Here is a 27,112-nt window from a genome sequence, read left to right as displayed (position 1 = left end):
CACATGGGTGGGGATTTTTGTCTATTTTGTCTACTGCTCCTTCTGAAGGAGCTAAGAATAGTGCCAGGCATTAGCAGGGCTCGATCTTTTTACATGACCGAATGAGTGAAAAGCAAAGTAACAAATGGTGTCAGCATTTCTGTAGGAAAGGAAGAAAATCATCACAATGTATATCACATAGCATTTAACATAGAAAAAAGCAATTTGAAGTGATCAAATAAATTAAGTTTATGACAAAAAATTATGACACTGATATTTTTATGCTAACAAAATAAGTACAAAAATGTAAGAGGACTGTTCACTCAGTATGTTGTCCCTGAAACCAGATAATCAAATTACAAAGTTGTTTAAAAGGGTGTTGAATTATATTATGTTCAATCTGTTGGTGCAAATGCCAAGGGAAAGAAGCCGACTCTTTAGGGCTGTTTCCATAAGACTTTCAAAGAATTGTTTTGCTTCCCATGTGACATTGCAAAACTATAGTTTGGAAGGTACAATGATCTGGGTGTATCCACACCTGTATGAGTCTATATGTAACCAACGTCCTTTTATTTGAACACGATACTATTAGCGCTGATTTTTATCTGCATTTTTTCAATGCTGCCAAAGACCGATGTGTAACTCACCACCAGTAATCGCTTCCACGTGTCTTGTCCTTTGTTTTGCTGTCCCAATTTGCACTGCCAGGTGATGCTGTAATGCTCTGCCTGCTGAAGGGCTCTGGCTTAGGAGGAAGAGCCACCCGCCTCCTGAGGACTCCTGCTGGGGCTGATCTGCCAGCTCTGTTGCCTTTGGTGCCCTGTCATTGTATCATTCCACTTTGAATTTTTTTACCTGCCTTTGGAAGTGCTTTCTCCTGACCAAGTGAGTCCTTGCTCTCACTGCACCTTGGTTTATGCAGATACGCATTTAAAAGACTGCTTTATTGAAATAGCAGCGATCAGCAACTCCTATGTATGGATAAAAATGAATGGTGATGGGTAGTGAGGAGGGCACGTGCTGCATGGTGCACTGGGTGTTATACACAACTAATGAATCATTGAACTTTGCATCAAAAACCAGGGATGTACTGTATGGTGACTAACATAATATAATAAAAAAACATTAAAAAAAACAAAAAACAAAAAAATAAATGATTACAGTAAAATCACAAGGTAATAAAATTAGCAGTACTGTGTTAAGCTATTACTCTACAGAAGACAGAACAGAGTCACTTTGCTACCCAGTCAATAATATTAATTGAGAAGATATTTTACATACGGTGTGAACTCTTATCTACTCCCATCGCCCCTAGGTGCAAACTTAGTGATTCTCCTATACTATATTTTCAATTCCTATATGATGCTTCTTAGAATTCAGAAGAATGTGGAAGTGCAGGAAAATGTACAGCATGAAGCAAGTCAATAAAAGTCATTTAGGAAATCGCATATCTTCTAATTGCCATGCACTGTGCTGGGGGGCCCTGGGCAAAGAGAGTTAAGTAAAATATATTCCCAAGTCACGGGAATAAAAGGCACAACTCAGGAAATATGGTCGGTGATACAGTAAAGGGTTGTGTGGTGACAGATGGTATGCGACACTTGTGGTGAGCATGGCATAGTGCACAGAGAAGTTGACTCACTATGTTGTACACCGGAAACTAATGTAACACTGTGTGTCAACTAGACTCAAATAAAAATTTTTTAAAAGACCTATTCCCTTCCTTGACCAAGCTCACAGTTGGATGGGGGACCAGCCAGGTCCACAGTGCTTGGGGAGCTGTAGCAGGAGAATGTTCAGGCTTCGGAGGTAGTGCCAAGTGATTAATTAACTCTGTAGGTGTGGGGAGGGGCAGGGATGTCATGGAAGCCTTCCAAGAGAAGGTTCTTAAAGCCAACTCTGAGTCCATCAGGCAGAAAAGAGGGGAGGACGTTCCCGGAAGAGAGAACAGATGACACAGAGGTTCAGAGAAGTCAGACAGGATGGCGTGTCCCAGGAATTCCAAACAGTGCGCTGTTGCCCAGCCTCGAGTGATGGAGGGAATGGAAGGAGGTTAAGTATTGCGTAGACAGAGATGACGTTTGTGAGCCGCGGAGTGGCCCAACCTCAAGTCCCCATGAGCTGACTGGGGCTGACATGGACAGCGATGACGGCAGGCTTAGTGTGTATAATCAGTCCTTCTTCAGTCCTTCTGTGACCATACAGACAGTGTAAAAGGCAGCAGACCCCTCTCGAGATTCATTTCCATTTCAGTGATTCTACATTTTACATCTTGACTGTTGACATGCGATAAAAATTTACTTTGTTGACCACAGGAGAACAATCAGGACCTTTTATTTATTTATTTGTTTGTTTGTTTATTTATTTATTTATTTATTTATTTATTTATTTTTAAAGAACCAATTATTCTTTTCCTGATGGACATTAACCACATTTCTCTTTAGCTGGGACAACTTTTTGTTACCTTACAGAACTGCCCTTTTTTGTAGTTCTCTGTGGGTTAAAGGAAAGATTGTAGATAGTCCTGTATCCTATTGAAACAAAGTATGTTCTCAATAGTAAATAGCTGTGGACTGGCCAAGTCTATCGGATATGAGGTACATTAAGCACACATGGTATAAGAAATGTACAGTTTTATGAGTTTATTATGAACTGCTAAATCTGTCACATTTGATAAATTGTTCGTTTACAAATGACTGCAATCTGTTAACACTCATTTGTATAAATTCACCATATTTTTCATTTAGCTCTGTAAAAAGAATACGAGCTGCTAGTGACTATGAGGAAGAATATTCCCTTTGAACAGTATAGTGCTTGGCATGTGGTAGAGTGGTACTTAATATAATGTTTGTTGAGTCAAAGACGGAATTATTAATAGCTTCTAATCAAGGCTTTTGGTTCTTCAACAACTAAACCTGTTTATTTTCAATTTTTACTTTATAGAGAAGTGTTGTCCAAAAGAGAGATGATTTAAGTCACATATGTTAATTTTATATTTTTCAGTCTTGACCTTTGGAAAAGTAAAAAGAAACAGTTGAAATTAATTTTGATATACTTTGTTTAACCCAACACGTCAAAATGTTAGCATTTCAATATGTAATCAATATAATATTTATTAAAGAGATACCTTACACTTTTTTTTTCCCTAAGTGTTTAAAATTCTGGTATACATTTTATATTTACAGCACATCTCAATTCAGGTGACAAATTTTCATCAGAAATATTTGAGCTACATTTAGATTTCAGAATATTTAGCTGAGGAGCGCCTGGGTGGCTCAGTCAGTTAACCGTCGGCTTCTTGGTTTTGGCTGGGGTACTGATTTCAGGGTTATGAGATCGAGATGGAGCCCTGCATAGGGCTCCATGCTTAGCATGGAGTCGGCTTGAAGATTTTCTCCCTCTTCCCCTCCCCCCCATGCATGCACTCTCTCCCTCTTTCTAAAATAATAAATAAAATCTTTAAAAAAAAAGAATATTTAGTTGAAAGGGTAGGTTCATATATCCAAGTTTTTTTCTTAACAATTTAAAATTCCCCAATAATTGAATCAAATATCAGTTTTTAAATTATTTAAAGTTAATTAAAAATGAAATCAATAATAAATTCACTTCCCTAGTCACATTAGTGACATGTCAAGAGCTCAATAGCCACATGTAGTTGGTACCTCCTGTATAGGACTGTGTAGTTCTAGAAAACTGCTCTCCGCAGGGCTGCCGATGGACAATGCTCTTTGAGCACACTTCAGTGGAGGTCTAGAATCTTGTAGACCTTTATTTTCCTTTTGTTTTCTCAGTACTTCCCATTTTTTTCTGAAACTGTATTACCCTAATACCTGAAGTTAGAAACCTGCATATTAAACACGCTGCATTTGGTTAATAATCCTAGAGAAAATTACTCAAAGCCTTAAAATACTCCTTTTGTCATTTCTTCATTGTCACAGGCACAAGGATCTGTACATAGTGATACAAGAAAATTTTGCTCATGAACATTCTCATTATTAAGGACTGTAGCTAAGTAAATTGTAATCCACTCACAGTACTGCCTCCTGCCAGGTCAAGGGGAGGAGACTTCGTATAGGTGCACACACTCAATGACTCAATGATTTCTTCTAACCTCTGCCAAATGAATTTTCATTATATACCTAGCCTAAAATTATAGGCATGAATAAGGGTTATTTGAATGCCATTTTGGGGGCGATGGCATTGTTTCTTATCTATTTTGGTAGCCAGCATTATGGACTTGAATTATCCACCCAGTAAGAGTCCTTTTGAATGTAATGCCACTGTTATAAAACTTTCTTTATGGATCGATTTTAAAAATAAGTATCCTTTCCTATCACTACCTGATTTTCAGCAAGTTTCTATATACGAGCCCAGCGTAGCAAACACAGCCAAGGGATTTGCCCATGACTTTTAACATACACTTTAAAGCCTTGCAAGTCACTGTCCCAGAAATACTGGGCTCTCCTTTGAGCTCTGTCTCTAATTAGCCATTACACCTTATAGGCATAAAGAACCTTATGGAGGTGGGCCAGTGGGTATCGTAACTGGTACATGATTGAACAGTACCACGTATTCCAGTTATCTTCTTAGGTACACTATCAACCTGGTACATCTGTGATCTTGAATAAGTCAGATGTGTGGACTTTACCATGCAAGTAAGTATCTGTCTGGGTTAATACAAGATAAAGACAGGATACGATGTGAATGGGCACCGAAAAGCAAAATCCAAGCTACCAGTTGAAGGAATGATGTCTGTCCCAATGGGGTTGAGACTTGTTCCACAGATACTCGTTTATTCCCACTCTGACATGGGGACTGTTGTAATGCAGGGTACTCCAGTGGCCACAGCAGTCAACGGTACTGCTGACACGGCATCAGCTGCCCCTATAGGCAGCAGTGGCTCTAGTTAGATCAGAAAAGTACAGGCTTCCGCCCTGGCAACTTCAATCCATCTTGGTGATTCAGGATCTCCGCAGAGGGACTGTGAGAGCTTGGCATTCCCAGTTGTACACCATAATTCAGGATGCAGCCTTGCAGTTCTAAAGCTTGCATTTTATTTGAGTAGTGGTGACGAACACCAAAGGGATCTTGTGATTTTTATTTGCCTTGTGAAATTGAGAAGTGTTTACAAGATAAACTGCTAAGGAAATAAATACCTAGATGGTGTTCAAGAAGTGAATATTTACCAGATGAGATTTTTTTTTTCTTAGAGTATCTTTGTATTTGCTATTTTAGGTCTTTCGGGACATATTTTAAGGGTCAAGTGTTAAATTTTCAGAAACAACCTTTAATGAGTCAGGTTAAAAACCACCTGGCGCAGGGATTCTTCAAATGGATGAACTTCAGAAGAGAGGAGGAATTTCCCATCATCCTAAGATTCCCATTGGAGGCTTAAGAAAGTAGCTCGAGGGGCGCCTGGGTGGCACAGCCCTTAAGCGTCTGCCTCTCAGGGCGTGGTCCCGGCCTTATGGGATGGAGCCCCACATCAGGCTCCTCCGCTATGAGCCTGCTTCTTCCTCTCCCACTCCCTCTGCCTGTGTTCCCTCTCTCGCTGGCTGTCTCTATCTCTGTCAAATAAATAAATAAATAAATCTTAAAAAAAAAAAAAAGAAAGTAGCTCGAAAATTGGATCTACTTCCTTCTATTGCTCCTTTTATCTTCCTGCCCACCCATAAAAGGAAGCGAAAAAGAAATATTGGCAAGAATAGAGAGATGATAAGGTTTTTGTCCTAGAGGTTGAGTGTGCAAAATGTAAGCTCCCAGATAAGACAGAAAGAAGTAGCATTGGTTTTTAAGGGGCTAATGGGCCCTGGACAGTGCATTGTACAGGGATGTTAAAGAATATGTAAGTGGCAGGTGGGTGGACGGGTGAGGAAGCCACCTGGAGGAGGTAGGACTGGGCCAGAATCAAAGACTGGTCTCCACCCTTCCTAAACAAGCTCGCCTAAGTGACACTTCCTTGTGTCCCAGGAAGTGACGATCAGTCAGTGTAGACATTGGGACTCCCGGTCTCACCCGCTCCGGGGATGCTGCGGTGGGCGCCGGAGACCTCTTTGGCCGCCCGATTCCCAAGGAGGCGGCGCCTTGCGGGCACCTCCGCGAGCTGCCCCGCCCGCGCCCTCTGCACCCCGCCGAGGCTGCTGGCTTTTCCAGGGGCGTTTGTGCCGTTTGCCCAATTATGAGGGTGACCCTGAACCCCACGGCTCCCTGGAGAAGGGGGCTGAGAGGGGGCTTGGCGGGTGGGAAGGGCAGGAATTGAGAAAGCTTGCACACGGGGGCGGGGGAGCAGAATTTAAGCCTGGGAAAAGTCCCGAGGTGGGAGACGGGCGGCGGAGGATCGCACCCATTCTTTCCGAGGAAACGGACAAAAGGGGGCCACTTAATTGCACCAGCGCCCTCTCACCTCGCGCGGCAAAACCCAAACACGAATACAAATAAAAGCCACCAGAGGCTCTCAGACTACGGTACTCCGCGGGTGGGGCGAGAAACAAAAATAAACAGCGGGGCCGGCTGGCGAGAGCGCGCGCGAGGAGGGGGAGGAGCGGCCCCGCATCCCTAATGAGGGAATGAATGGAGAGGCCCCCTCGGCTGGCGCCCGCCCACCCGGCGGCGGCCGCCAAGTGCCTCTGGGCGCTGCGTGCCGCGCCCGCCGCTCCGCGCGCTGCCGGCTCGGGCCGCTCCTCCGGCTGAGGCGCGGCGGCGGCGGCGGCGAGCGCGCCTAGCAGCCGGGACGGGCGCGCCGGGAGCCGGGGCGCCGCCGCCGCTGGGCCCCGGGCGCGTGGCTGCGGCTCGGCCGGGCGGCGCCGCACACCTGAGGCGGGGCGCGGGGCGCGGCGCGGGCGGCGCTGTCAGGGCCGCGGCTCCCGGGCCCGAGCCGCGCTCGCCGGGACGAGCCGGGCAGTGATTTGCGGGGCGAGCTCACCTTCAGCCATGGCCCGGGGAGACTAGCGGGGCCCGGTCGCCGCCCCCCGGCTCCCCTTCCCCGCCTCCCCCCCTCCCCTCGGCGCCGCATCCCGCCGGCCTCGCCGCCCGGCCCGCGCCGGGCAACCGCCCTCGCCCGGAGCCCGCCCTCGCTCTTGCCCGCGTCCCCCGCCGGCGCCGCCGCGGGAAGCGGCTCCCCCTCCCCTTCCTCCGCGTCCTCCTCCCCCTCGCCCCGCCGGGGCCGCTTGTTGCACCGCCCCGCGGCCTGCGGGAGCCGCTCGGCCCGGCCCCGCGCCCGCACCCCCTTCCGCTCGCCCCCGGGCCCGCACCCCAGCCGGGCCGGCGAGACCCCGGCCCGACCCCGCCGCCCGCACAAAATGTCGGCCCGGACGCCATTGCCGACGGTGAACGAGCGGGACACGGAGAACGTGAGTAACTCGAGCCTCCCCCCGGGAGCGGCGGGGGCGAGACCCTGGGCCGACCCCCGCTTCACCCTCCGCCGGGCCGCCGTCCCCCACCCCACCCCGCCCCACCCCGGCCCCCGCAGCGGCCGCCGCCGCCGCCGCACGGTCTCCACCTGGAGCCGGCGTGCCCCTCGCCCGCCGCTCAGCCCCCTTTTTCATTCCAACCCCATTTCGCTGCTTTCCCCTGCAGGGCGAGGGCGGGGGCTGTACGGGGAGCCCTGTCCTCGGGGTGGTCCTCCCGGAGAGGGTGGGCGGATGGAGGGCAGGGAGGCACCGGCGAGGGCAGAGTGGGCATCCCGGATTGCTGTGTTTGTCCCTCGGCATGCTGTATCCCCACCCGAGTGTTCGCTCTACGGTCGCGGGCGAGCCAGCTGACTGCCTCTTCCCCCCTCGCTCTTCTGGCCCATTCAGCCCTCTGCACCCCCACCCCCCTGCATTGCCCCATGACTTTGCTTTTTGTAACATTGTGTCCCATTTTGGGTCGTGGGCACCGCAGGGGGAAGGTCGGAATGGAAGGGGCAGAGTGGTTGTAGAGATGGACGTGTGTGTTTGTGTAGATGAGTTCCTGCTGCCGAGACGCTGTTCGGGAGGGATGAGTAGAAGAATTTCCCGGACAGCCTCCGGGGCCCTGGGGTTACGGCAAAACGTTTAAAAGCCGGCGGAAGCCAGCGGCTTTTTATTCTCTTCCTCAAGTCAGTGGTGATAATTCAGGGCAGGTTTTACTTTAAATATCTCTCCTCCTTCTTGGAGTGTCACACGGTGCATTTTCTTTGAAGGAAGGATTTTCTGTGTCTTTGATCGAATTGCCCTCAGGAGTTTTTATCTGGATGCAGATGTCCCTGGTGTTTAAACTCTTGAAAACCAAAAGGACCAGATCAGTTGTAGTCCCACCTTCTGTAAAAGTACAATTGTGTGTGTGGTGTGTGTGAGTTTCTTTGTGGAAAGGTTTTGTTTTTTTCCTCGTTTTGGGGTGTTGTTTTTTTTTTTAAACCTTCATGACTTTGTAAATAGGGCCTTGGCTGGTTTTTTGACTGGTTTTTAAGGGGCTAGAGGGTACCAAGTTTAGTCGGCTGTCCAGATCTCTCTGGTTGTCTAGTTAACTCAGACTCCAGTCTTGGAGTACCAGGCGGTCATAAGGCTGGTAAAATAAAATATGAGTGCTTTGGCGTTCTTAGACAAAAGGTATGGGGGAGAAGATAGGAGCTCACCTCTGAAGTGTTGGCGGCTGGTATAAACAGATTATTTAATCGTCGGAGAGTAGGGGAACACAGAAACTTAATATAATTACATGAAGGGAGAAGAAATTCTAGTAAGAGACTATTGTTAGAAAAAGCTGGGAAGGTATTTCAGAGTGTGCTTTTGTCCTCCCTAGTACCGTGCATTGAAAATGGTAAACACAGTGTGAGGCTGCTGCTAGCAGAAATTGTAATAACTTCATTTTGCATTGTAACCGTTGCTTTAAAAAAATACAGTTGATACATAATTTTGATTGGGAGACTGAAGGAAGGTCAGGGGAAAAGATGAAAAATTTGGTTAACGTTGAGCTTAAAGTCAAGTTTTGAAACAGAATGTTTCTAACAGGCTCTAAAAAGATTCCTGTCATTCAGTGTGCCATTTCAGTGAATGAAAAGTAAGACGGACGAGAACCTCTGTTTTTATTACAGAACACTGTGTGATAACCTAGAAAAGGTGGAAAAATACACTGTTTTTAATTTCTTTCGGATTTTGAATAGTATAGCTCTTTCCATACTTGCATGAATAAGGTACTTCTTAAGGATATGAGATAGCATTATAGGAATATGCATCAAGGAATGGTACAAAATGCAGCATCACATGTAAGACCCCCCACAAACCCAATGGATTTTTAAGCTAAGCAATAATTGTGTGATAAATTTTGTTGTGCCTTCTGAAAACAGTTATGCTGTTTAAACTCATTTGCTCTGATTCCGAACATGTTATTTCAAAGTCACTTTTATGGTCTTGTCCCCTGTCCTTGTGCTGTACCTGACTATATCTCCATGTAGCTGACTTTGTCCAATTCTGATTTTCTCCTAATTGCCTGATATATCCCAATTTGTGGAAAATATCTATTACACTATGGCTGTTAATTTATGGCTGTTAAATGTGCACCCAGCTTTGTTTTTGAGCTGGACGGGATAAGAAAGTATTATTTAAGATAAGGCCTCTCCCCTCAAGGAGCTTACTGGAAAGGTAAATATAATCCCAAACAAATAGTGTACAGAAGAAAACTGTGTAAATAGGGCTAAATTGGTTTTTAAGCGCTATAGGCCTTTATCAAAGGGACCACCAGAGATGGCTATTACATTATTGTTGGTGTCTCTCTTTATTCTCTGGTTGGTAGTAAATGCCATTCTTACTTACCTCTCACCAGTGAAATAAAGAACAAACCTGCTTGTTAGCTAATATATTAATGCCAGCATGGCAGTCAAAACGTACGTTTGTTTGTAGTCATTTTCAGTTAAAGTGACATATTTTTAAAAATAGTTGGGAAAATTTATATTCATGTGACCATAAAGACTTCAAGTCCTTTGGAATATTAAGGATATAACTAAAAACATTCGACCACTGCTAGAAATGTTTTAATTTAAACAGATATGGCAGTTTTAAAAACCATCTTTGTATTTTATTGTCATTTGCAGTGAATATGAAATTTTGTTTTGTCATATGTGAATGTATTTGGACTTTGTATTCTTGGGAATATGTAATACCTTACCCCCTATATGTCACTAATGTATGTTGAGGATAAATTAAGAAATTCAAAAGAAGAATGTTAACAGCACCGATCTACTACTACGGTATGTAGTAGAGTGAGAAAGAATTGCCTTTTTTTTCTTCAGAGCATTCTGTGCGCACTTTTTCAGGAGTTATTTTCTTAGATGAAGAATTTGTGCGTTGATAAGCCTGAATTGGCTAAATACCGTAGAATAACCAATGATGAACTTTTAATGCAGTAAACACTTCATAGTGAAGTAGAGAAAGAAAAGGGGCTCCTGGGTGGCTCAGTCAGTGAAGCATCTGCCCTCAGCTCAGGTCATGATCCCAGGGTTCTGGGATTGAGCCCCCGTCCTTGGGCTCCCTGCTCAGTGGAGAGCACTCTCCCTCTGCTGCTCCCCCTGCTTGTGCTCTGTCATGCACTCTTTCTCTGTCAAATAAATTAACAAAATCTTTAAAAAAAAAAAAAAAGAAAAAAGTAGAAAAGGTATGTTATAGATCATAGCATTAATTTATGCAAAATGTGTTTGATTTTAGGTTGTAACAAGTCCAGAAAAAGAATGGGCATTTGAAATATTTTTTTTCTTCTCTTAAATTGTACTTGGATAGTTCCAGTATGAATGTAGATAATATATTATCATTGCTCTGAGGTGCTTTTAAATGAAGCAAGATAAATTGTTTCTCCCTGTTTTAGGAAAACTCTGATTATGCTGATTTTTATGGATCCAAAATGCCCAGACTAGCTTTCTGTGGTGAATTTCAATAAGTATGAAGAAAATTGATTTGACTCCTCCTTGGGATGTTTTGGTTAAACTTATTTTGACTCTTTTAATAATAAAACTCTTGAAGGTGATTCTTTTGATGGATCTGAAACTCAGCATGATGACCATCACGAGTGCTTGGTGTATGTTCGGTGGCCATCAGTAGCTGGTCCTCCGGGAATCTCTGTTAATGGTGGGAAAAGGCAGGAGAGAAGCATGCCTTTGCTACTACCCTTGGGTTGCTCACTGCCCTGTGCATGCCTCACAGGTCACCATCCTTACCACACTGCATTCTAATCGCCGCCTTAGTTTGTCCCCTTTATTCTGTATCCCCAGTACCCAGCACAGTGACTGGGGCTAATATGTAAGACATCAGTGCTGGAACATTCCCCTTTTGAATTTTTTCATCTATCCTCAAAATATCTTAGTGACACTGGAAAGAGTAAGTATCGCATATTACAAACAGAGGCAGAAGCCTTCAGAAAGTTAAGTGACCTGCCCAAGGTTATAATCTCTGACATCTTCCACTGTTGCTGTGCTCGCGCTATTGCTTCTTGGAGGTGCTTTTTGGTTTGTTTTGTTTTTGTCCTAGAAATTTTAAAAGCATATATGAAATGATATAAAATACATTATTAGAGTAAGAACAGGCTATGCTGTGCTCACCACTATTTTGAACCTTTGCTGTTTTCTCTGTCTGGAGTGCCCTGCTCTTTTCCCCTTGTCCCCAACTCATAAATCCTTTATGGGATGGCTCCTCTTTCTAAGAAAAATTCTGAATGGGTTACAGCAAGGATTGCTGTCTGCTGTAGCTGGACATCGGTCTGTGTATAGTCCACACTACTGGTCTCCAAGGTGGGTGTGCAGGACCATCCATTGTGAGAAAAACATCCTGCTTGTGCATTCTCTCTGACAATAAATAAACAAAATCTTTTTTTAAAAAAGTAGGCGACTTTTCCATCTGTCTCTTTAAGATTCTCTGTTTTTCTTTAAGTGTTGGACTTTCACCACAGTGTATTTAGGTATGGGTTTTTTTTTGTTTTTTTTTTGTTTTTCTTTTTTAAGAAAGGGAGAGAGTGGGGAGTAGGGGCAGACGGAGGGAGAGAGAAAATCTTAAGCAGGCTCCATACCCAGTGTGGGGCTCCATGCAGGGCTTGATCTCACACCTTGAGATCATGACCTGAGCTGAAATCACCAGTTGGATGCTTAACCAACTGAGCCACCCAGGTACCCCTGGTATGAATTTCTTTTTTTCCTTCTTGCTTCCTATGTCTGTGATTTCCTATCTTTCATTTGTTCTGGATAGTTATCAACTATTATCTTTTGAAAATTGCCTTGTTTCTGCTCCCTTTAGAGGTTCATTTGGGGACTCTGATTTGATTATGTTAGACGTTAGACCGTAGCTCCTCCATGTGCCTTAACTTCTCATTCATTTTTTTTTCACAAGTTCATTGCCTCTCTACAATAGCTGCATGATTTGTTTGGATTTATCATCTGTGGATTTATATCTTTCATCAGTTCTGTGATCGGTCATTCTCTAAGTATTAATTTACCTCGGTTCTCTCTAGTGTTTCCAGTGCTCTGATTAAATATGTTAAAATTTCTCATTCTGTCCTACATATGTCTTAGACTCTCGTTTCTTCCTCTGTTTCATTGTTTCTCTGTACTACAGTGTATGGTATAATCTGCAGTACAGTTATGGAATGTAATGTTTAGATTTGTCTTTCAGTTGGCTAAATCTCTTTAGCTGTATTTAAATCACTGTTAATCCCTCTGTTAAATTTGTATTAAATTGTGGTAAAAACCACATACCATGAAATCTGCTCTCTTAAAAAACTCTAAGTGCATGGTACAGTATTGTTAACTGTCGGCACAAAGTTGTATAGCTAATCTATATAACTTTTTTATCTTGCATGACTGAAACTTTATACCATTGAATAACAACTTCCCATTTTCCTCTTTCTCCAGTCCCTGGCAACCACAATTCTACTCTCGGCTTTTATAAGTTTGAGTATGTTACATATTTCATTTAAGTGGAATCATGCAGTATCAGTCTTTCTATGATGGGCTAATTTCACTTAGTGTAATGTCCCCGAGGTTGACCCATAATAAAGCATGACAGAATTTCCTTCCTTTTTATGGCAGAAAAATACTCCTTTGAACGTATATAATACATTTCTTTATCCATTCATCCATTGATGGACATTTGGGATGTTCTCGTAACTTGGCAGTTGTAAATAATGCTGCAGTGAACATGGGATTGCAAATCTCTCTTTGAGGTCCTGATTTCAATTCTTTTGAATTGAATTGATTGCCAGATTATATGTTAGTTCTATTTTTAATAGCCTCCATATCGTTTTCCGTAATGACTGCACCATTTTACATTCAAACCAATCTTTCCACATCCTTGTCAACATTTATTATTGTCTGCTTTGTTTTTTGATAATGGTCATCCTAACAGGTGTGAAGTGATAATCTCATTGTGGTTTTGATTTGCATTTCTCTGATGATTAGTGATGTTGAGCATCTTTTCATATATCTATTGACCATTTATATATCTTCTTTGGAGAAATGTCTATTCAAGTCCTTTGTCCATTAAAATCAGGATTGTAAGAATATTTTGGTTATTAACCCCTTTTCAGATTTATGGTGTATAAATATTTTCTTCCATTCTGTGGCTTTCCTAGCCTTTTTACTGTGAGGCTTGATGCCTTTGCTGTGCAGAAGCTTTTTAGTTTGATGTAGTCACACCTATTTTTTTGCCTTGATTGCCTGTGTTTTTCATGTTATATTCAGGAAGTCATTGCCAAGATCTGTGTAATGAAGCTTTCCCCCTATGTTTTCTTTTGGGTATTTTACAGTTTCATGTGTTGTATTTAAGTCTTCAATGCATTTTGAGTTAATTTTTGTGTATGGTATAAGATATAACGTCTGTTTTCATTCTTTTGCATGTGAAGATCTGGTTTTCCCAACACCATTTATTGAAAAGACTCTCATTTCCCATTTGTGTATTCTTGGTACTCTTATCAAAGATCATTTCCCCATATATACAAAAATGTATTTCTGGGCTCTCAATTCTATTCCGTTAGTCTATATGCCCGTCTTTACACCAGTGCCATACTGTTTTGATTATTATAACATTGTAATGTGCTTTGAAGTCATAAGTGTAAGGCCTTCATCTTTGTTCTTCTTTCTCAAGATTGTTTTGGCTATTCAGGGTCCTTGTGGTTCCATGTGAATTTTAGGATTGTTTTTTCTGTTTCTGTAAAAAATGGCATTGGGGTTTTGATAGGGATTGTGTTGATCTGTAGATCTCTTTGGGTAGGATGGACATTTTATCAATATTCCGTCTTCCAAACCATAAACACAGGATATCTTTCCATTTATATGTGTCTTCTTTAATTTATTTTAGCAATGTTTTGTAGTTTTCAGTGTACACATCTTTTGCTTCATTGGTTAAATGTATTCCTAACTAGTTTATTCTTTTTGATGTAATTATAAATGAGGTTGTTTTCTTAATTTTCTTTTCACATCATTTGTTGTTAGTGTATAGAAACACAACTGTTTGTTGATTTTGTAGCCTGCAACTTTATTCAATTCATTTATAGTTCGAACAGTTGTTTGGGGTTTTTTGGTGGGAGTCATAGGGTTTTCTACATATAAGATCATGTCATTTGCAAACAGAGGTACTTTTACTTCTTCCTTTCTGGAGTGTGTAGCTTTTATTTCTTTTCCTTGCCTAATTGCCCTGCTAAGATTTTCAGCACTGTGTTGAATATAAATGGCAAAAGGGGGCATCCTTGCCTTGTTCTTGATCACAGAGGATAAACTTTCAATCTTCACCATTGAGTATGATGTTAGCTGTGGACTTTTGAGATATGGTATTGATTATGTTGAGGTAATGCCCTTCTATTCTGTTTCTAGTTTGTTGAGAGTTTTGTTTTGTTTTTAAAGATTTTATTTATTTATTTTGATGACAGAGAGAGAGAGAGTGAGAGAGCATGCACACACAAGCAGGAGGAGCAGCAGAGAGAGAGAAGCAGGCTCTCCACTGAGCAGGGAGCCCGACACAGGGCTCAATCCCGGGATTCTGGGATCATGACCTGAGCCAAAGGCAGGTGCTTAGCGGACTGAGCCACCCAGGCGCCCCTCTTGAGAGTATTTTATGATGAAAGGGTATTGATGCCTTGTCTGAATCAGTAGAGATAATCGTGTGATTTTCATCATTTGTTACGTTAATGTGGTATATTACATTGATTACCTATGTTGAACCGTCCTTGTATCCTGGGGATAGATCCCACTTGGTCATCATGTATGATCCTTTTAATATGCTGTTAAATTTGGTTTGCTGATACTTCATTTAGGGTTTTTGTGTATATATTCATCAAGGTTATTGGCCTCTGGTTTTCTTGTAGTGTCTTTTTCTGGTTTTGGTATTAGAGTAATGCTGGCCTCATACAATGAGTTTTCCTCTCTCCAATTTTTAGAAAAGTTTTAGAGGGATTGGTGTTTATTCTTTATTTTTTCTAAAGATTGTATTTGTTTATTTGAGAGAGAGAGAGAGAAAGAGAGAGACCACCAGCAGGGGGAGCTGCAGAGGGAGAGGGAGAAGCAGGATCCCTGCTGAGCAGGAGCCCAACATGGGGCTTGATCCCAGGATCGTGACCTGAGCCAAAGGCAGACACTTAACCAACTGAGTCACCCAGGCGCTTCTGTTCTTCTTTAAATGTTTAGTAGAATTTACCCAAAAGCCATCTGGTCCTGGCTTTTCTTTGTTGTAAAGTTTTTGATTACTGATTCAATCTCCTTACTACATCTGCTCAGATTTTCTTCTTCTTCACTGTTCAGTCTTGGTAGGTTGTATGTTCATGAGAATTTCTCCATTTCTTCTAGGTGCCAATATGCCAATTTGTTCACATATAATTAAGGTAGTCTCTTAACTATTCTTTCTAGTTCTATGGCATCAGTTGTAATGTTTCCTCTTTCATTTCTGATTTTAATTTGGTTCGTCTCTTTTAGTCTAGCTAGAGATTTTTTCATTTGTTGATTTTTTTAAAAAAAACTCATTGACTTTTTTCTATTTTTCTATTCTCTACTTTATTTATTACTACTATAATCTTTATTATAATTTTCTTCTGCTAATTTTAGGCTTAGGTGTTTCTTTTTTCTAGTTCCTTGAGGTGGATTTTGAGAGTGTTCTTTTTTTTTAATGTAAGTTTTTATTACTATGAACTTCCCACTTAGTCCTGCTTTTGCTGCATCCTGTAAGTTTTTATATATATATTTTTTCTTTCTTTTTTCCTCCCCCAGTTTGTGTGTGTGTGTGTTATTGATGCTGATGCTCGGGCCTTAACTGCGTACTACCATGGGGGGTATAACTACTCCTTCCACTGCTGCCACTTGGTCTTCAGGTTTTCGTCCTCCTTGTTCAGCCAGAGGCACATGTCTTCTTGGGCTACAGATCCAGGGGCTTGTACTTTTTACCTTGTAGAATTTCCTGAGGTTCTCTTCCTGAGTCTGGTTGATGACAGTGAGAACATGGGCAATGGATTTGCAAAAAACTCAGGTCTTGGACACCTTGGAAGTCATGCTGCCAGTTGCTTTGGTGATGCACAGGTGGGACAGCTCCACCTTCAGGTCTTCCAGCTGTTGAAGCAGCTCCTCTTTCTTCATGCTGTAAAGGTCTTGGCCTTAATTTTGGCCATGTCTGCACAATCTGCTGCTGCTGCTGCCAAAGGAAAGACGACTGTATATTGTTTTCATTTGTCTCAAGATATTTTCTAATTTCTGTGTTGATTCCTTCTTGACCCAGTGGTTATTCATGAATGTGTTGCTTAATTTTCACATATTTTCCAGTTTTCTTCTGTTACTGATTTCTAGTTGCATACTGTTAGTTTGGATAAGATACTCGGTATGATCTCAGCATTATTAAATTTGTAAGATTTTGTTTTGTGACCTAATGTGTCCTTTCCTGGAGAATATCTATATACATTTGATAAAAATGTATTCTGTTGCTGTTCAGTGAAATGTTCTAAATATGTCTTTAGGAGCATTTAGTCTATAGTGTTGTTCAAGTCTTTGGTTTTCTTCTTGATATCTTGATGTCTGGATGTTCTACCCATTATTGAAAATGGGGTGGTGAAATTTTCTACTCTTACTGTGTTACTATTTCTCCCTTCAGTTCTGTCATTGTTTGCTTCATATATTTTAAGTGCTCTGATTTGGGTCTTTCAATATTTTTAAATGTTTTATCTTCCTCCCCAGTTGACCTTTTTATCATTATATAATGTTCCTATTTTTTTTTCTGTCTTGTAGTTCTTTTGTCTTTCTTAACATGTTTGGTGTTTTCCTATGTGTTTTGTTGACTTTTTTTTTTTTTATAGTGACATGCTTTGATTTCTTTTTCATTTTCTTTTGTGTATCTTCTCTAGGTATTTTCTTTGTGGTTACTATGGGGCTTACATAAAACATTTTACAATTATAACAATCTGTTTTAAGCTGATAGCAGCTTAACTTCAATCTCATACAAAAATTCTGCTTTTACTTCTTCCTTCCCCACACTTTATATTGTTGTCACAAACTACATCTTTTTGTATTGTATATCAATTAATATTTTATAGTTATAGTTTTATAAATACTTCTGTCTTTTAACTTCTATACCAGGATTAAAATGATCTACGCTGCATTGTTATATTATGACAGTATTCTGTGTTTATGTATATATTTCCCATTACTGGTGAAGTTTATATTTTTGTATGCTTTCCTGTGGCTGTTTAGTGTCTTTTTGTTCAACTTGAATGACTCCCTTAAGCATTTCTCGTAAGGCAGGTCTAGTGGTGATGAACTCTCTCAGCTTTTGTTTATCTGTTGAAAGCTTTTATTCATTTCTAAAGGACAGTTTTGCTGGATGTAGCATTCTTCCCTGGCAACCCCCACCCCCACCCCGCCCCGGCAGTTCACATATTTAAACTCTTTCCTGGTCTACAGGTTTTCTGCTGAGAAATCTGCTAATCAGTTTTTGAGGGCTCTTTTGTACATGACAAGTAACCTTTATCTTGCTGCTTTTAAAATTCTCTGTCTTTGACCTTCGACTATTTGATTATGTGTTTGGGTGCAGACTTTTTTGGGTTCGTCCTGTGTTGGATTCATTCTATTTAACTTCTCTTGGGTTTCTTGAATCTGGAAATCTGGTTGTCCATTTCCTTCCTCATATTTGGAAAGTTTTCATTAAAAAAACATTTCCGTCCCTTTCTTGCTCTCTCTTTTTTTTTCTGGGACTCCCATAATGCATGTATTGGTTTTTTTGATGGTATCCTATAATTCCCTTAGGCTTCCTTCACTCTTTCTCTTTTTTCTTTTTTTGGGGGGAGGGGGTTTGTTTGTCTTTTTGTTTTTGTTGTTCTTGTGACTGGATAGTTTCAAACAAATGTTCAGATTTGCTCATTCTTTCTTCTGCTTGATCGAGCCTATCATTGAACCTTCTTAATGATTTACGCATTTTTAAATTGAGCTCCAAAATTTCTGTTTGGTTGTTTTTTTTTTTTTTTTTTTTTTTTTTAAAGATTTTTTATTTATTTATGTGACAGAGAGACAGCCAGGGAGAGAGGGAACACAGCAGGAGAGTGAGAGAGGAAGAAGCAGGCTCCCAGCGGAGGAGCCCGATGTGGGACTCGATCCCGGAACGCTCCCGGAACGCCGGGATCACGCCCTGAGCCGAAGGCAGACGCTTTAACGACTGCGCTACCCAGGCGCCCCTGTTTGGTTGTTTTTTATATTTTCAGTTTCTGTTCATGTATCATTTCATGATCCCATTGAGCATCTTTTTGTCAATCATTTTGAATTCTTTGCCAGATAATAACATATACCTCGGTTCCATTAGGGTTGGTTTTGGAGATTTATTGTGTTCCCTCAGTTGGGCCATTCTCCCCTGTTTCTTTCTTTTTTTTTTTAATGTTCCTTATAACTCTATGTTGCTATGCATCCATTTAAAAAAATGGTTACCTCTCCCAGTCTTTCTAAGCTGGCTTCATACATGGAGAAGCTTGTCACCATTCAGTCCAGTGGGAGAGTCTCAGGGCTCTCAAACCTTTTCTGTAAGTGTGTCTTTTCTGAACGCGTGCATGTAGATACCTGATTAGAGGGATTTCCTGGGGTTTTTTTGTTTGTTTGTTTATTTGTTTTTTAAGGAGCTGTAATCTCTTGCTCCCTCTGGTGTCTGTCTGCTGTACTGTGGTTTCTCTGAAGGAGCTGCACACTTATTAGCTCATTTTGTTCTCAGCATACCCCAGGCACCTGGTGAATGGAGGTTCCTATCAACACCCTGTGTTGAGCTGGACAGAAACTAGCAGTGTGTTGGATGTGTGCTCCACTCTTCTCTTTTTCCATTGTTGAATTTTTAATTTCATGGATTTTATTTTTCATTTCTAAAAGTTGTAAGTTCTTTCCCTCAAACCAGGCTGGCCTATTTTATCATCTCTTGGTTTTTGTTTATTTTTGTGATTTCATCTTCATTTCCTTAAACATTTGACATATAGTTATTTACTTCCTATATCTGGAAATTCCACTGTATGAAGTCCCTTGGGCTTGATTCTCATCTACTGTGGCTTCTATGTTTCTGTATTTGTTGGTCTTTGTGGATGAACTCATATTTGCCTGATTTTTATCTGTGTGAAACTTGGAGGTCTAAATTGAGGACGACTTCCTCTAGAGAGGCTTTGTTTTGCTCCTACTGACCTGAGACTTTTTTTAAAAAAGATTTATTTTTAAGTAATCTCTGCTCCCCATGTGGGGCTCGAACTTACAACCCCAAGATCAAGAGTTGAATATCTTACTGACTGAGCTAGCCAGGAGCCCCTGACCTGGGACATTCTAGTCTCCTAAAGAGGTCCCAGGTCAATGAAGGAGTTTTACATTCTCTAACCTTGTAGTGAGTCCAAAGCTTAATATTTGGACCCCAGGGCTGTGCTGGAGTTTGTAGTTGCTTTCAGCTGGAGTTTTTTAATGTTTATTTTTCCCTTGGATTCTTCTCTTCAAGCCCAGCAGTACACTTTTAAAAAGTTTTATCTTGGAAAATCCTTCACATTATCTTGCCTACTATTCTATAGAAAGAATAGGATAAACTTTTTGGAAACGGGTGTTCAGAAATGTTCATACTTATGTGATTTTAGTACCCTAAATTATATATCATTTCTGAATTTCTCATTCTGCACACTTAAAAACATGAACAACTTTCTAACTAGTTTATAAATCTTCTAGAACAAAAATCTTAGTAGATTTTTGAAACCATTTGTTATAGTTACTAAAATGATAAGTTTTCAGAAATTGCTGATTGTCCTCAGGAAGGTGCTTCCTAACATGACTTGTATAAAAAATTTTCACATAAATGGTGGATGGATTGACATATGAATACAGTCATTGAAGTCGAGTGTCAACATGAACTGCAATTAGCCCTTCAGATCTCAGTATTACAAATTATTAAGCCAAGATATTAAAAGTCAAGAAACATATTAACATTGCACGATGTTTAATCACTGAAAAGTTTGTACCATTGAAGTTTAATATGTTTCCAAAAATTCTTTTTAATATTATGTGTTTTCATGTAATGCGTGTGTAATTTATGTCAGTATTCCTGTAGTAGCCCATATTTAAAACTTTTAAAGATAAGGTACTTGATCTAAAGTTTGGAGATCATTCTATACGATAGAGTTTAGCATTGTTCTAGAATTCTCTGAGTCAACTTTTTCTTCCTAACTAAATTGAAAATACTTTGAGGTCAGGGACTACTTCCAGTATTATTTCTGTATATCCTGTATTACCTCCCATAGTATTTGGCATATTTTTGGCACTCAACAATTTAATAAATCAAGGCCTCGTTTATTCATTTATTCTCTAGTGACTTTATGAGCCAGCTTGGGAGATCATTTTAAATTCACACTCCCTAACCCCTGCTCTGTCCCACTCTCTTCATACTCATGAGATCCAGAAATCTCTCTTCTTAAACCTCTCTGTTATTCTGATGCTGGTATTCACTGACTAGGCTTTGAAAAAAAACACTGATTTATGTGATGATCATGATTCCGTTATAATAAATCTCATTTTTTGCCTAAAATGAAAAAAGGCATTATGGTTGCCGATTATATTATAGAAAGTGGGGTGGGAGAAGTGATGAACCAGTCCTTTCAGTGGTTGATGACAGCAGTAGAAAACAACAGGGGATTGTCTGTATTGGAGGTAATAAGGCACACGTGTATGGCATTTGTAAGTGTAAGATTGAGGAAGAAGGTAATGAGGAATTTCATGTTCTTCCTTCTCCCAGCTCTATGTGGTTAACCATATTGGGGGAGGTGGTGGCAGCAAAATAAAGGAGTTCACCAATGGTGCCCGTTCTTCTGAGAAAGTCTTATTTAATACTGTTTTGACAACTGTATCCCTTTAGTTCAGGTTATAAACAAATCAGAAGCCAAGCAACAATCCTAAGTTTTAATGAACTACCTGTAGAGGATATGGTAATAGGTTTATTTTAAATCTTTAAAGCATGCCTACCTTTCATTTTGAGATCAACAGTGCTACTTTCACAATTTCAAAAGAGGGTTTGCTTTTATTTCCTTTCCTATTTGTTTCATCTCGACTGGAGACGAAAGGGATACAAAGGCAAATGAAACCTGTTCCTGCTCTGGAGGGACTCAGAGCCTGACAGGGAGATAGACACAGAGACAAACAAGTGCAGTAGAAAGTTACAGTTCTTGTTTGAGTGATCAGGACACAGAATAAAGAAAGAAGGGGGAGGGGGAGGGGCGCTCAAGAGAAGTTCAGGGCCTTTGAACTGAGGCTTGAAAGATAAGTACTGCTTTGCCAGGCAGCTCTGTGGAAAGGAGAAGAGAATACTGGGCTGAAGGAGCATTATGCACAGAGGCCCTGAGTGTGCGGTTGAGAGGAGGGGGTGGTAGCCTAGGGGAGCCGTTAGTGAGAGGACCAGGGAGGAGACTAGGCAGGGCTTTGCATGTCTCAGCAAGAAGTGGTCCTAGCGGCAGTGGTAGCCCTTTGGGTGACTTAAGTGAAGGGCCAACATGATTAGATTTGTATTCTGTGTATGCTTAAGTGTTTTAGAAACATGCTAGTTTTTAAATTTACTGGCCTCAGGCACCTGGCTGGCTCAGTCGGTAGAGCATGTGACTCGTGATCTGGGGATTGCTGAGTTCAAGCCCCACATTGGGTATGGAGATTCCTTAAAAATAAAATCTTTTTTTTTTTTTTAAGGTTTTATTTATTTATTTGACAGAGAGACAGCCAGTGAGAGAGGGAGCACAAGCACGGGGAGTGGGAGAGGAAGAAGCAGGCTCCCAGCAGAGCAGGGAGCCCGATGCGGGGCTCAATCCCAGGACCCTGGGATCACGCCCTGAGCCAGAGGCAGATGCTTAACGACTGAGCCACCCAGGCACCCCATAAAAATAAAATCTTTAAAAAAAATTCTTTTAAATAAATTTTGTGACCTGTATTCTCAAGATCCACGAAAGAGCTTTGAATGTGGTATTTTAAAAACTTGATTTGGTTCACCAGGAGAAGGGTGTAGTAAAGGGGAGCTGCCAGTGACAGAGACTCTCTCCTTGAACCAGACTTTCAGGTAGGCTCCTCTGAGCCTTGTTCTCAGCTAGGCTTTGACTTTGGCCTTCATGTCTGCCCTGTCCTTGCAGGGCCTGCATGGCCCAATTTTAGTGAGGAATTCTGCTAAGTCATTTAAGTGAGAATCCCCCCATCCTTGGTGTCTGACCACCCTGGGTATCTAATCAAGTTCCTCATCCCCCACCTTGATGTCAACGTTGTTGGCCTGCCTTCAGCAAGCACCCTCTTAGGCCAGTTTAGCAAGAGTCCCCTGACCCTGAGGTCTCGTCTTAGTAATTTTCCATCCACTCACCGCCCGTCTTGGCACCTCGGCTCTGAATCCCCAGCTGTCTTTACTGATTCAGAACTGATCTCTCTCCCCTATCGCAATACCCCTGTTGCGATAATATTGAATAAAGCCTTTCTTACCATTTAGCAAGTGCCAGAATGATTATTTTTTTCCAACGCCAGTTAAGGAAAGATTCACATTTCATAATGAAATCCCAAATACATTTTATGTGATAGTATGTATTGGGAGGAAGGTGAGAGAAGCCCACAGCAACCACACGAGTATCGGTAGGCCAGAAAGTAGAGCCTCTCCAGACTTAGGGCAGAAGGATAGTGTGACATAAAGGGACTAGGACGGGGATTTAGCAAAGGCTGGGGTTGGTAATTCATTATTCTTCCGTGGTGTCCTGTGATTTTGATAGACGTGGTGACTACAGTTGACCTGAGGGGGACTATTATTTAGCCGGTTTATCCTGGGTAAGTCTTTTAACCTCTCTTTGTTTCTTCTGATGCTGACTGGTACATCGCATTTTGGTGCTTACCTATTAACCTGTAGTGCTCTTTTCTATAGAGATGATTTATTACCTGAACAGCACTACTAAGTCATGCCGCTGATCCTTCTGGCCGCTCTAAATTCTTTCTGATGTCTGCTTAAATACCAAAAACTAGAGGGAAATAAGTTATGTTCCAGTGGCCACTTGTGTAAACGTGGGGAAATAAGGAAATAACTGTTCAGTAAATTCTTAAACATGAGCACCCAAAGGACATGCTACGTAGGGAAGCCTTGAGGAGAGAAGGTTGATACCAGCTCGGGTGGCTGATTACCTCTGCCTTTCTCTTTGCCCTTCCTCTCCAGGCAAGGAGAGAAATCAAGGGGAGGGAAGACTACGTCGGGAAGGAGACTCTGTTTTCTGTTCTGCCACAAGTGAATTATTTATCATGTTTCTGGTTCTATCTCATATGCGCTTTGTGACAGGGCTTTCGAACCGTACTGTGATTTCCTTAAACCTGTCCCACATATAATGCTGCAAACTGCTTGAGACCAGGAACCCTGGTGCTGATTCCCGTGTCAGTCCAGCCGCAGCATCTGGCATAATTGGCTTTCAGAAGTTTTCAGAACTGCTTGCTGTGTTATATAAAAAACAGCAAGAATATGTAAATAAAATACGTTCTCCCCTCTTCAGTAGCACGGTGCTGTGCACATAGTGGCTTGATGGGTGTTTAGTAAATATATACAGTCAAGAGTCACTCATTCTCTGGAAGATTTTGAAGTGCTTTAAGAATCGGAGGTGGTGGTGTGTAGATACAGTATTTGCTTTTTACATTCTGGTCATTTTTTATGACCATCTGAGGTGTTTTGCAGACACATTTCCTTTCACCCCTGACATTCATGTTCATAACTTCAAATCATCAGTTAAATTTTTATTGTACTTTAAAAAATGTATGCAGAAAGTATTGACATTGAAGTTGATATGATTATTAGCTTATGTTAGGGAAAAATTACTGGATTTTTTAGATTTACTAAATATATCAGAACCTGAAGGTCTTAGAATAAAGCTTTGACTACTAGAGTGTTAAATTGAATCAAATCTAATGATTTAAAGAACAAACATCGATTGTAATTTCTGGCATGAGTTTGCTGTTAGGTTTTTGTACTCGTGGGAGTGAAAGAACTAGGAAGTTTCTGAAAGAATTTAATACCGTATTTTTAGATATAATTTAAGCAGATGTTTTCTTTTTATCCCCTGGGGACTCAGTTGTGTTAGCTCATAATATCTCTGGCAAGCAGCAGTGAAAGACCTCCCGGGGGAGGGGGGGGCAGGGAGTATCTCAGGAAGGAGTGCCTCTAGAAATAAAATACAGGCTCAGTAGCCTCCCTGTCTGCCTCCTGAAGGGGACTGATTGCCCTTTGTATACCCCAATTCAGAGGTAAGGACAGTAGAACTTCTAGGTTCTGGGCAGGTGCTCTGAAGTTAGACTATGTGGGTTCAAGTTGTAGCTCCATTTTTGAGCTCTGTGATCTTGGGAAGCCACTTATTTTCTTTATTCCTTGGGTTTTTTTATCTGTAAAATGTAATAACAACAGTGCCTACCTTTTGGGTTGTTGTCAGGTTTAAATGATTGAATATGTCTAATGTCCTTAGAACAGTGCCTGGCGCCGAGCTGCTCCTGCTATTTTTGTTGTTAGTAGTGGTAGTAGTAGTACATTTAGATAAAAGAAGTAAATATGCCAGAGTTTTAAGTATTTACCTCAGGGTTACTGGAGTATACATGATTTTAATTTTTTTAAAATTTCTGTATTTAAAGTCATGGATTTATATTCCTTCTTATACCAAAAAATTATTAAAATTATAAATTTACAGTGTGAAGTATAACTTCCTGGTTTGCTGGAATGCTTGTATTCATGTAAGAAAGCCAAGTGGGAAGGCAGATTACCTGCAGGTGGCTCAGTGAACAAGGTATCAGCAGGGTGCAGAGGAGGATAGGTGTGTAGTGACATCCATGTTCTCAGTGGGATCAGACATACCTGAAGGGTTGTGTAATGTTTAAGAGCACCAGCTTGTAGACAGGACATCCCTGGGGTTGATTTATTCCCAGCTTAGTCACTTATAAGGTATATAACATTAGGCACATTTCCTTATCTGTAAAATGAGAATAATACGTACCTGGTTGGGTGGGTTGTTGGTTTTCAGTTATCAGTTGTACATTACATATTTTTTAATAGCAGGTGTTCAGTGATGGTACCAAGGAAACAAAGAATCAAAACCAGGGTGATGAGGAAATTCGCATTTGCTTCTGGGGATATGTTCTTTTTCCTACCCGGTGGTCATAAAATGCACAACTAAACTCACCTGTCGGGGGTTCCCTTTTTCCCATGCTCACCATTTTCTTCATGTCAATATATTCGTTCTTCAGACTGAGTACAAATATACTTGGATTGATTGCTGCTTTAAACATGCTAATGGAATCTCTCTCGAGACTGCACTGAATTTACTGAGCCCAAATATAAAGGCAAGTCTTAAATCTGGCGTTTACATGTTGAGGGTAATGTTGATAATGTCATTGTGTATCCTGGAATATAGCGTCTTTTGTCTCTTCTGAATCACAGTGCTTATATTTTTGCCCCTTAGAAGTTTTAGGAAATAGCTTAATAAGCAAGGTTTTGGTGGATTTATGAAAACTTCTTCTCATTCTGTGTTTGCCCTCCTTTTCTTTTAAGGAAATACATTTCATCTTTCTAAAAATAATACTTGATAGGTCTTTTTTTTTTTTACTCAGAGGACTTAATTTCACCTTAGTCAAGCTTCCATAATAGTTAAATTAGAAATACAGTCCCATGTTCATGTGCTTTTAAAAGAAAGAACATTATTGCAGTTTTACCTGTATTATTACACCTGAGTTCAATCGGGGAAGCAGAAGCCTGTGAGCCGTATAGCCTGAGGCTTTTACGGTGGGGTTAAAGTTACACAGTGGGTTAGTATTCTGTACGTGGTTGCTGCTTTGGAGGCTGACATTAAGAGGCTGCGATCCACAGCACCGTCAGTCAGAAAGGAACGAGGAGCCTACAGCGGGCGAGAACAGGACTCAGTGGAACCTGTGAGGACGACAGGGAACGCGTCTCTACCTCCCACTGCTTTCCAAGCGCTGAGATGGTGACCTGCAGGATAGGCGGATGCCCTTCATCCCAGAGTTGCCCGAGCACCTGGCCTGGGATTGCCCGCAGCCGAAGCAGGTGCTGCAGCGGCAGTTGGAGAGCTGTGAGGCCTGACTGCTGCTCCATGCTCCCGAGACGTGCCAGCAGATCATCTCTCCCAGGATGAGCTGCAGCTGTGTCTGCTCGGCACTGACCTTCAAGCATATAAACGGCCACTGTTTCAGTTCTGCCTTCCAGGTCTTGTGCACATCTCTCTTGTGTCGTGTCAACCCAGGAAGGGAGTTTGGGGAAATATAATTCCAGCTTCGCTAAACTCACATACCAGAAGTCATCACGGCTCACCCCATGTCACCTTGGCCACACTTCTCTTAACCACGGTGAAGTTAATAGCGGACTTACGCTTTTGCCTAATATGATGCAACCATCCTAAGTGTACCACAAATATGCTAACCCTCTCCTCAAAAGAAGATACGAAGTCCCTTTATCCATCTTTGGGTGATGTTCATTTCTCTTCTGAGTCACACTCTTGTTTTTATACCTTGTAACCTCAGTATTGAAATACAAAGTTGGTAATATTAACACGTTAATATTAGTGACATGGAAATGGGGAAAGAGCATAAAAAGAAAGAAAGAATTAGTTAATTTATACACAAATATATTCATACCAAAATAAGAGGTACTCCTAAATATTACAGTCCCTGTTTCTGCAACTGGTC

The 27,112-nt window shown here is 41.4% G+C and overlaps 1 protein-coding gene and 1 pseudogene across 2 annotated transcripts in view; one reads left to right on the top strand and one right to left on the bottom strand.

The window, feature by feature from the left end:
- Nucleotides 1-6,806: 6,806 nt before the first annotated feature.
- MARK1 (microtubule affinity regulating kinase 1) overlaps nucleotides 6,807-27,112 on the top strand; it is a 114,985-nt gene continuing 94,679 nt past the window's right edge. The window contains exon 1 of one of the 2 annotated variants that reach the window (XM_045809639.2): nucleotides 6,807-7,328. In XM_045809639.2, coding sequence (XP_045665595.1) covers nucleotides 7,278-7,328 — 51 coding nt within the window. In that variant the 5' untranslated portion in view covers nucleotides 6,807-7,277. The remainder of the gene's footprint in view (nucleotides 7,329-27,112) is intronic. The other variant, XM_045809638.2, reaches the window with a different exon arrangement.
- LOC123800089 (large ribosomal subunit protein uL29 pseudogene) lies at nucleotides 8,461-26,522 on the bottom strand (annotated as a pseudogene).

The sequence above is a fragment of the Ursus americanus genome, chromosome 2 (genome assembly GCF_024610735.1).
Source record: "Ursus americanus isolate L20-20 chromosome 2, mUrsAme1.1.p, whole genome shotgun sequence".
In the NCBI taxonomy this organism is placed as follows: Eukaryota; Metazoa; Chordata; class Mammalia; order Carnivora; family Ursidae; genus Ursus; species Ursus americanus.
Note: the sequence above shows the minus strand (reverse complement) of the source record. Positions and strands in the feature narration are given on the sequence as shown.